Here is a 10,520-nt window from a genome sequence, read left to right as displayed (position 1 = left end):
TAGAAAATGTGGCTTCCCGGCAGAACGGCCCTAGACCGGCTGTCAGGAACCCTAACGGAGCAAAGGGGACTTTGCCATCACCGCGTGAAGGCTCAGACGTTCGTGAGAGGAGCTGAGGCCAGTGGGACGCCCCTCTGTGCGCAAGGAAACCGGACGCCGAAACAGCAGGTAGAAGCCGAGTTACTCTCAACAGATCCCACGAACATGAACACAGGCACCGCTGGAGTTTCTGGAAACTTCTAGGTTCAAAACCCTCCCCCACTGCCAACGCCTCGCGGTTTGGGGTGAGAGGATGCTTGTCTCCCTGAACTCAAATGACCTCGAACCCACAACTTGAGGATCAATGGCTAAAGAGCCACGACGCTGTCTGGTCAGGGCCTTTGTTACCATCGCTGTGATGCTAGAGAGTGCCTGGGAGGGCAGCCTGGAGGAGGAGGAATGGACACGAGTGGGAAGCACACCGGGCCATGGCTCAAGACCTCTGCTCGCGGCACCAAGGGCAGGCACCGCATCTGGACTCCCCGACCCGCTCTCCACCCACAGGAGGCCTGCCACAGTGTCCCCAGCCACGGGTGCCACGTCCCCCCGGCGGCAACCACAGGACAAGCCCAGGCCCACCCGAGCACCGGATGTGTGCCGTCCTGCCGAGCCACCTCTCGGCTTCGGCGGCGGGAGTCACGAGGTGTAAAACCAGACAGAACACAATGTGCAAATCAGACGAGCTCCCGAAACTTCTCAACAGCACATACGTTTTTTTCTAAATATGAAATATCTTTAAAATGCACTTGTTGAGTTCACTGAACACATGTGAGAATCCTTCTGGTGACTCCCTTGGCAAATACGGCACAAGCGTTTAGGTCATCTGGTGCGTAATTCCGCACACGGGAGGCAGGTGTGAAGTGTTGTCAGAGACAGCGGAAATGCTTCTATGCCTTCTTCAGTTTTTAAAGCAAAATACAAATGATCACTTTTTGCAAGTTTGACATGACCAGTTTCACTTAAAGTAGGTGAATGGTGCCCATTCCCTGCACACACCTTCCCCCAATGCACAGCGCTGGGTGGGAACACACCCGACTGTCTCTCACTGGCGGAGGGGCAGTTGGTCCCCGTGAACTGAACCCTTCCTGCATCCTGCGTCCTGCGCCGTGGCTTTCTCTGCTCAAGGCTCCTCCAGCCCAGCGGACTGGACTGAAAGGGTCTCGGCAACACCCGTCACTGTGCCAGCTCAGAGCAGGGCCGAGGACAGCTTCGCCCACCCCAGACCCACTGCCTGCCCTTCCAGAGGCTGCCATCCCAGGTGAGGCCGGCACTCGCCACAGGTGAGGCCGGCACAGAGCACAGGTGTGACTGGCACAGGTGAGGCCGGCACACGGCATGGCTGTTTCCTCCGGTGAGGCCGAGCAAAGTGAGGTGGGTCCAGTATCCACCGGCACCTCATCCAGAGTTTCTAGCAACCTTCGGCCAACGCGCTGTGTTGCCGCTCCACCCAGACACCACCCCCCAAGCTCTAGCACACGGCAGCCCTGACATAGTTGAGCTTAAGTGGAACGGACGATCTGTTGATGTCATACAAAATATGACCCCTCAGCAGGACACGTGTCTAGGCAAAGCCGGCTGAATTCTGGAAGAGTTGCAAAAAGGTGGCTTCGAGCTCCCCCGTCCCTGTGAGGGTGAAGCCCGTCCGTTCCCGCTGCGCGGCTGAGACTGACAGACACCCCACTAAGGCAGCTGACGACGGACGGCCGCCGCTCCCATAACTCGGCATGATCCTGAAAGCAGCTCAAGGGTCGGATTCTGAAGCAATTTGGCAAATTTAAGAGACTCATTTAATTTTCCCTAGTATTTAAATGTTCTTCTCATGGTGACTGTCGACAGTAGTGACCTTCCCCAGGCCCCGTGAAGATGCCCCAAATCCTTCCAGTTCTCCTTGGAGCTGCGTCCTCCCTCCCACCTGCACTCAGAGCCCGGAGCAGGGACAGGTGTCCCCTCAGCCCTGAAACATGGCCCCTTGGAGGACCCTCCCTGCCGCTGCGTGTGTCAGCCAAGGTCACACAGTCCCTCCGACAAGGACACGTCCTCATCCACAGCACGACACACCCGGGGGCAGGGGCAGCTGCCATAGGCTCCCGAGACCCCACTCCACCTGCCCAGAGCCAGCCCCTCGGTCCCGCGAGAGCATCCAGGCCGCCTGGGAGGACAGAGCCCACGGTAACGAATCCTCTTCCTGCTTCTCCTGTCTCACATTTTCACAGGACACGTGCCCAGCGCAGCCCCGCTCTCTCCAGGAGCTGCCTCCTTCCCCAACTGCTGTTGGCCTCAGGGGGCCTGCAAGCGGCCGCCCTGACGACGGGCTTGACGGAAAGAAGAACACCAGCCTCCATTTGAAAACGTGGCCCATTTATTTGAACTGACGGCATCGTTACATAGTGCAAACGCTTCTTTGGTAATGAACTGATTACAATGAACACAGAAAGGCACGTGGCTGTTTACAACAGTTAGAAAGTAAATAAATATGGACACTCGTGTTGCGTGGCCGCGATCCCCCTGCAGCGGCCGCCAAGGGTCCCTCTGGGCCCTGCCCGCAGCTCAGACACCGCGTGTGAGATGAAACTGGGGGCCCCGCGACGTTCCACTGCAGTTACAGACCTTCATTGTGAGTCACAGACAGCCTCCCTCCCGCCAAGAGAACACAGTCCAAGCCACACGGCCACCTCCAGACATGCTCGGAACGTGGGTGTGCAGTCATCTCATACCTGAGCAACTTCCATACCCATCACTCTGTACACACGGTTACCTACTCTCTCACTGACAGAAATCCATTCTAAGATTTGGTTATTATGTGACTTGGTATCTCCCAGAAGTCCCGTGTCCCACGAGACACCAACTTAGTATCTACCGTTTAATGATCCGAGGACAAGAAGTCAAGTTGGCCGTGTTTAAAGCCACTGTGGACACTCTCACGACTGGACTGTTAACCCCACCCCGCGGTTGTGGCAGCCTGGTCACAGAGCCTGGCGTCTCCTGCTTCCGGAAGGATGCCCGCGCTGGGCCCAGAATGGGCTCTCAACCTCGATCGCCAGGAGACCTGCCTCCCGGCCACCACAGTGACGGCCCCCCCACAGCGCTCCACCCTGGACTCGCTGTCACATACTGAGACCACCTGTGTTCCTCGGGGGTCCTCCCCGGCGGGGCAGGGGGGCACTGCGTCTGTGCTCAGCTCGGCGCCCGCACGCGGTGGGCACTCAACTACATGCTTGCCTAACTGAGCTTGCATGTCCGGGGACACGTTTCTCAGGACACACATCACTTTATATCTAGAACAAAATAGGAGGTTTCCGGTCGATTAAGAAGAGAGAGGCCATGAGGTATGATAGTTGCTTTTCTCTGAATTCTAAGATAACTTTTGCATAGTGGAAGTGATTTCTCTGCTATTCCTAACAACTAAAACATGGGCGAAATTTCATACGTCATGCATTTTGAAAATACAAATGAGGTAAAGGGGTCGATTTTATTTCTTTAAGGCACTCACACAACCTGAACTTAGGAAGTCCCCAGCACCTGACTCCTCCGTGAGGAAGACGTCCTCGGCGCTCCGGCTGGACACAGAGCCCGGCGTGTGCTGCGGGCAACTGGCAGGGACGCAGGCCTTCAGTAGGAACGGGGCTTCACATTTGGTCCACGCTGGGCAGCGTCACGCAAGCCGTAGTGAAAACCAACCTGTTCCTGCCTTTTTGCACGCGGCCTCATCCCACTCTCACCGGCGAGGTGCTGGAGTCGCAGGCGAGCGGGTGCCCGAGCAGCAGGGCCGTCCGTTCCGGGACGAGATGCTGGCCCCACCGCCCACACCGTCACCCCGGCTCTCCTACGAGTCTGTCCATCAGCCACACACAGCTTCCCTTCCCACTGCGGCGTGCATCCTCCCAGCAGCTCTGTGACGCGCCCTTGCCGCGGGGGCTCGTCTGCAAGCTCCAGGTGTCAGAACCAAGCGGGACTCACTTTTGGTCGAGAAGAAACAGTATGGAATCCGGGGAAGTGAATTTAGGAGCCTAAATGACTTAATTGTGCAATTTAATAGTAGCACCAATATTTCATTAAAAACATTAAATAAAAAACCTGAGAATCTAACATGAAGTTAGGACGTGTGTCCGTGGTTTCTCCTCTGTGAATGCTCTGGTCTAAGCACCTGCGCTCCACTGAGACAGAAGGGGTCCCTCCCGTCCACACGACCCGTGCCGGCCGTCGGTCTCGACAACGCGCGGAGGGCCCCGAAGGCCTCGCCGAGCCTAAGGCTTCTTCCCCGTGCCATCTTTCGGGCAGACCGGGCAGCAGGCCCCACGGGCTCTCACGGGCGCTGGGCAATTGGCAGGCTGGCAGGCCTCCACGAAGCAGGTGACCTGCCCGTCCTGGAGGAGAGAGGCGCCAAGACCCATCAGTTCCTGGGGTACACGGCCCATACATCACCCCCCTGCCTGTCTGCCCTTCCCACCGTGTGCCGGTCTTTGGTGCAGTTTGCAATCGACGGCTGATTCTCCCCCTGATAATTGCTGCAGACACCCTGCACTTCTTCCAGAAGGTTCCCACCCCTCCCCCCAACTGTCCTCCCACCCTGAAGACAGCTCAGGACCAAAGGCTCAGCACAGCCCCCTGGTCCCACACCTGGGACCCTAGGATCACGTCCCAGATGTCCACCAGGAGGAGGACAAAGTAGGAGAGACCACAGGGAACCACGCAGTCCCCACTCTGCTCTGCCATCCCCAAACCGGTCAACCACCAGGGACCCTGGAGCCCCCTTCCCATCCCCGGACCAGGAAACACATCCCTTTCCCTGAAGCTCCGGCCTGGACACCGCGGCCACCATGGCACCTCCGTCTACTTTCCCCACCAGTGGCAGGCCCACCCTCCTCGCGGGTGCAAACACCGTGTGGCTCCCTGGGGCAGTGGTGCGCAGGCCCACCTTGAACGGAGCCCTGGGGGAAGAGCCCCCCACTTCCGAGCAGGGCCACCTGCCTTGGAGTGAAGTCCACGCCCCCGGGTCCCCCGGCAGAGCCACATACTCACGCGGCACTCGCAGACTGAGCAGGCGTCTCGCTTCCACTTGGCACCGTTGGCGTGAGGCTCCCCGTCGGCGTCCGTGCAGTCCCCGGTGCTGAGCCGGGACTCCAGCCTCTTTATCTGCAGCAAAGCAGAATGTGCCTGCTCACGGGAGGCGAAGGTGTCAGCTCTGGGCGCACCTGTGCCTCCGGCTCGTCAGGGACGCTGCAGAAACCTCCAGGACAGCCCGGTGGGAGCACTGCACCCCGGCGTCACGGGGGACACAGGCTGCAGCATATGGCTGCTGCAGGGAAAGAAGAGCCCAGAGGGGACCGGAGGACAGGCTCCCACGGGACCGTAAGCAGGAACCACCCAGACGAGAACGTCCTGCACGGAGACTCCCGAACGTGGGCGGCCGTGACGGGCCACCAACCCCAGCCGCGGACCTCCCAGGGGCGCCCCTCCCCCGTCCCTGCTGCTGGCTGCCGACGCTGACGGTGGCCGGACGTGCTTGTCTCTGCACCGTGGAGGGTCCGGCAGCCCCGCAAAACCCCCACCTCATCTATGAGTCCTCCGGTGGGGCTTCAGTCCCGACCCCCACGAAGGAGAACGGAAACAATCAGGTGCAACCGCCTAACCAAGTGTCTGCAGGTGGGGCATCTGTTCCCATCAAGGACGGAGCGCCAAGAACGGATTAACACGCGGACCTCCCGCGTGCTCCTGGCGGTTAAACGTCCTCCATCTACTCCGTGTGACACTGCGCCGATCACCGCACGGCCTCCAAGCTGCACAGGACCACATGGTGTTCGTGGTCCGGGTCACCTCGCCCTGCGCATTCGGCATCTGCCCCACCCGCTGCACGGCGACCTGAGCAGCAGCCCAGGGCACGGGCGCCTTCAGGTCTCAGGTGCAGCTCTGAAGGCAGCGCCTCTTACACGCAGGCTCTCGTTAGCATCACTGATCCTGACGTCCCCAGACCTCAGAACTGTCTTCCAAATCATGAGGGCAAGGAGGGTCCCTGCGGCCACAGGAGCGGCAGCCACGGGCTGGGCAGGGCTGCTGGGGAAAGGGGGGGGTCTCTCCTCAGTGGCTGCTAACCAAATTTCAGCATAAAGCTGGAAGATGCGAAGACAAACCTCGCCGTCTCCCTGGGCGGCGATTAGGGTACAACCATTGCTGCGTGAACCAGGCCCAGCCATGCACATTAAGAGACGCCCGCCAACTTCCCAGCAGCTCCCGGGCGGCAGTCACAGCAGGTGCTCCACCAGCTGCCTTGCCCTGAGATGTGGGGGCCCTGGAGGGAAGGGCACGTGCACCAGTGTTATTTCGTCCTGCAGGTGGAAGAAGCCACAGACGAGTCCCAGGTGCTGGCGGGCTCTGGGGGCTGGCGGGCTCGGAGGCTGGCGAGCTCAGGGGGCACTGGCGGGCTCTGGGAGCTGGTGGGCTCAGAGGCTGGCGGGCTCGGGGGGCACTCGCGGGCTCTGGGAGCTGGTGGGCTCAGAGGCTGGTGGACTCGGAGGCTGGCGGGCTCGGGGGGCACTGGCGGAAACGGGGCAGCCGACTGGCCTCAGGGCCAACCTGTCCTCCCTCCAGCCTCTGCTCACACTGAGCCATCTGCAGAGTGCGACCTCTCCCTTCTGCGTGCCCCTCACCTGTGCACACTGCGTGGTCGGTCACTGGTCCAGCTGGCCAGCCCGGAGTGACCATCTCTAGGACTCACAGCACCTGCCTGCCTGGCTGAGCCCCCGGGACGCCCTGTGCCTGTCACAGCCTGGCTGTGTCTCTCTGGCTGCAGGTGAGGTCAGTGCCACAAACCCTGCCCTCCGCCCAGTACCAGGTGTCCCCTCCCCCTGATGTCACACCCCTGGAGCCTGTCACAGCAGAGCACCTCTGCACATGGCTGGAACAGACGACCCCACGTCCTCCAGGCCCAAGCACTGAGGACCCCACACTAGCAATGGGGTCCTGCTACCAGACCACCACTCACAGGCCGTCTCCAGGTTTCCACAGCATCGGGCATCTGTGCCAACAGGACCGTCTGATCCGCACACTGATTCTTAACCTGGGACCTCAGTCTCCACTCGTGTGTACATAAAGCTCACTGAGGACCCGACGCAGACATGCGAACAGGAGAAAGCTCTCTGGGCCGGGGAGGGCAGACCAGTCATTTTCTGCAAGACCCGACAGGTCCTCGGAGAAGAGCCCACTGTGGAGACCCTCGGTGGGTACCCTTCCCCACATCCAGGGGGACTGGACCAGCAGGCCCCTCCGTGGGGACAAGGATTAGACCGACATTCCTGAGGAAGTGGCTTTGGAACAGGACCCAAGGTCTGAATTCTTCATGACCTTAATGCTGAGCCCCCTCCAGACCTATGATCTCTGCGGCCACTCCGGGGACCCCGTGCCCTCCACAATGGCACCTGCAGCCCACAGTGAGCTTCCCAGCCACTGGGAAACCGGAGAACAGCCCCATGTGGCCGGGCCAGGGACAGGCCACCAGAGAAGAGCCACCCAGACAGACGGCTCCAGGGAGCTGGAGCAGATTTCCCCCCTGCAGGGTCTCGGGAGCAAGAACGCCGTCTGTGACGCGGGATGTGCAGGGACGCTTACCTGTTCTCTGAGGTCTGTGATGGTCTTCTGCATTTCCAGAACGAAGTCCTTGAAGTCATTTGTCCCTGGCACTTGTGGGCGCTCACGGGAGGGGGCCGTGGCATTGCCCGGATGCTTTCTGTGTTTCCCGATGCTGCTCGGGGAGAAGGAGAAGCCACCAACAGACCTCAGCACGTCATAGGTGGCCACAGAAGCCCCCGCCCAGCACCCAGGACCCTGTCTTGGAGACGGCCATACCTCGGTGTCCCCCCGGAGCCCACTTCCCCGGCGTGCTCGTCCTCCTGGTAGCTGAACCCCAGAGACCGCCTGCCTCGGAAGTGGTGTGAAAACATGTTGAACTGTCCCCTGGTCCTGCAGTCTGAAATGAGCGTTTGGGGTGTTAGGCTCTAGTTCGAGAGACATCAAGCACATCCTTGCCGACGTCACTGAGCCTTCACAGCACGTCTATGATGCAAGCTGTGGCCTCGTAGTGGGCAGTGTCTGAGGGGCCGCCTGCGCGTCCCTCCTTCCTCCACGGGCAAGACGGCCTCGGGACTGCATCTTCCTGTCCCAGGAGCCCCCCAACCTCGCCTGGGCTCCCCACCGACAGCAGGACAGCCTCTGGCTCCATGGACGTGCCACACCCCGTCCTCTCAACCCCGTCACCTTCCTCTGCGGCCGGGGTGCAGTGGGCACACACACCGTGCTCCCTCGTCCCACCTCCAGGCCCTGCTCCACCTCGGCTCCCTCCCGCCCGGCCATGACTACACCATCCCACAAACACCCACTTTCGCTCCGAGCCCCATCCGCCCAGGACGGGCCTGGCCGGGAACGTGGCAAAGGCCACATGTGGCCCTTCCCCAACGCTGGAGTGTGCATAGCCGTGGCGGAAATCCCCAGGAAGAGAAAGTACTGGAGAACAGGCTGACACCGGCAGCTGTGCGGCTGGTCTCCTCCCCTGCCCCCTCTTCACCCTTTCGCCCGGTCTAGCGGCCCATGACCGCCGCCGTAAAGCAAAGGCAGGGACCTGAAGCCCCCCACACCCGCGCACAGGGCAGAGCCCACAGACAACCCCTCCAAGCGTTCTGGGATTTAATTCAGCAGCTAAGCATTCAGCTTCCCACCCGAACCTGGACCCAACCCCTGACATTCCAACGCTGACGTGGGTTCACCGCATCAATGCACCAGACCCCAGAGACCCCGGGGCCACACTGTGCGGGAGGAGACATGCGCGCTGACGCCAAAGCACTCTCCAGCCCAGCGGGGTTCGTGGGTCGCAGCCCACGCGCCCCTTGGGGGTGCAGTAGGAGCTCACTTCAAAGACGAAGGGCCTTTGCCTTCCACGCCCAGAAACATTCCCGTTCTCACACCTGCCCCCACTGAACAAATGTGGAATTCGCGTTCCGGCTGGATAACCCGCGTCCGGGTCGCCAGTGGTGGGACAAGCCGCCTGGCACACCTCCTGAAGCTGCCCCGGGAGTCGCCGGCGGGTCCAGAAGAAGGCGGGCCCAGCGCCTGCTGTGCAAAGTGGGGGCCAAGGGGCTCAGCATGAGATCCCCGCTGCGGGAAGGACACAGTGTGCGTCCACGATCACGTCCCCAATCTTGCCCACACACACGAGCTATTCAGGAGGAGAGCGGTATGCTGTCTGCAACTTCCTCGGCTATTTAGAGAAAATGTGTATCCCCTTACACACGCACACACGCATGCACACACGGACACACGCATGCACACGTGTGCTCGTACACAGACACCCATATCCTGGGAAGAGAGAACAGTAATAGAATAAAACTTCAACAATGGATGAATCTGATGAAATACAGGAATTCTTTGTGGTATTTTAAAATTAACACAATTACTTCAAAACCGTATGTGTGCCTTTGTGTGTTCGTGTGGGTGTGTGTGCCCCATCGATCCCCACAAAGGGGTAATTTGTAACTTTGATAAAAGACAAAGAAACTGCCCACCCGGGCGTCATTTCTCAGGGTTCTCCTGTGGGTGAGCCTCACGCCTGGGTCTTCAAATGCACTGATGGGACCCTGTGGTGAGCGCAAGCGAGCTGCTCTGCTCAAGTGGACTGGAAAGTAAGTATCGGCCGACAGTCGGTCCTGTCAAACCTTAATTCTTCCTTCTGCTGTATTTTAGACATGACTTTTGAGCTACAAGACAAAGCTTACGGAGCTCCCTTGAACCCGGGCAGCTCGGACCTGGAGGAAACACGTCCAGGGGAAGGGAGGTCAGAAAGGCCTCAGCAGGCGCACGAGGGGAGAGCGGCCCCAATGACGTCCAGCTCTGAGTCCCCGTCTCTCCCAGGACTCTGGCTTTTCCGAGAGAAACCACAGAAAACCCAGCTCAGCCCCCATCTAAGCAGCTGGGGGGCCTGGTGGCGCTATCAGGACATGAAGCTTTGTATCCCAGAAGAACTGGCCTTTCCCAGGGCTTTCAAACAGTAGTTTCCTGCAGGTGCAAGGACCAAACTCTGCTGTACGCACGGAAACGCAAGTTGAGCTGACAAACCAGTGAGGATATTTCTTTAAAAAGGTAAAAAAAAAAAAAAAAGCAAACCCAGAAACAAGTTTTCCTTAGATGCAATCGTGAGAATGTAGATGTTTAGGGACGTGGGGCGTGCAGTAAACTCCGCGCTCATCTTCGTGCAAATCCTTGTATTACACACTGCGCGTGCCACACACCCGAGCTCGGCAGCCACCCGTACACGCGCATTGCACATTCACCTGAGAGGACAGCCAGACGGAGGCAGACAGACAGCCGGACCAGCGCAGCCACCCACACGCGGACGTGGCCGAGGAGCAGCAGCGCGAACCTACCAGGCCAGATTCCGATGCTCACGGACACCACGGCCGATTAAAAGCAACTACCAGTGAGGACGGGAGCCTGACCAG

At 59.8% G+C, this 10,520-nt stretch overlaps 1 protein-coding gene across 1 annotated transcript in view; it reads right to left on the bottom strand.

Moving 5' to 3' along the window:
• Window positions 1-2,384: 2,384 nt before the first annotated feature.
• Window positions 2,385-10,520, bottom strand: part of PXDN (peroxidasin) — a 71,597-nt gene continuing 63,461 nt past the window's right edge. Inside the window, exons 20-23 of the mRNA XM_034659977.1 lie at window positions 7,879-7,999; window positions 7,642-7,774; window positions 5,059-5,172; window positions 2,385-4,403 (exon numbers count right to left, since the gene is read on the bottom strand). Of these exons, the coding sequence (XP_034515868.1) occupies window positions 4,284-4,403; window positions 5,059-5,172; window positions 7,642-7,774; window positions 7,879-7,999 (488 nt within the window). The 3' untranslated portion in view covers window positions 2,385-4,283. The remainder of the gene's footprint in view (window positions 4,404-5,058; window positions 5,173-7,641; window positions 7,775-7,878; window positions 8,000-10,520) is intronic.

The sequence above is a fragment of the Ailuropoda melanoleuca genome, chromosome 4 (assembly GCF_002007445.2).
Source record: "Ailuropoda melanoleuca isolate Jingjing chromosome 4, ASM200744v2, whole genome shotgun sequence".
Classification (NCBI taxonomy): domain Eukaryota; kingdom Metazoa; phylum Chordata; class Mammalia; order Carnivora; family Ursidae; genus Ailuropoda; species Ailuropoda melanoleuca.
This window is presented reverse-complemented; position numbering and strand designations above follow the sequence as displayed.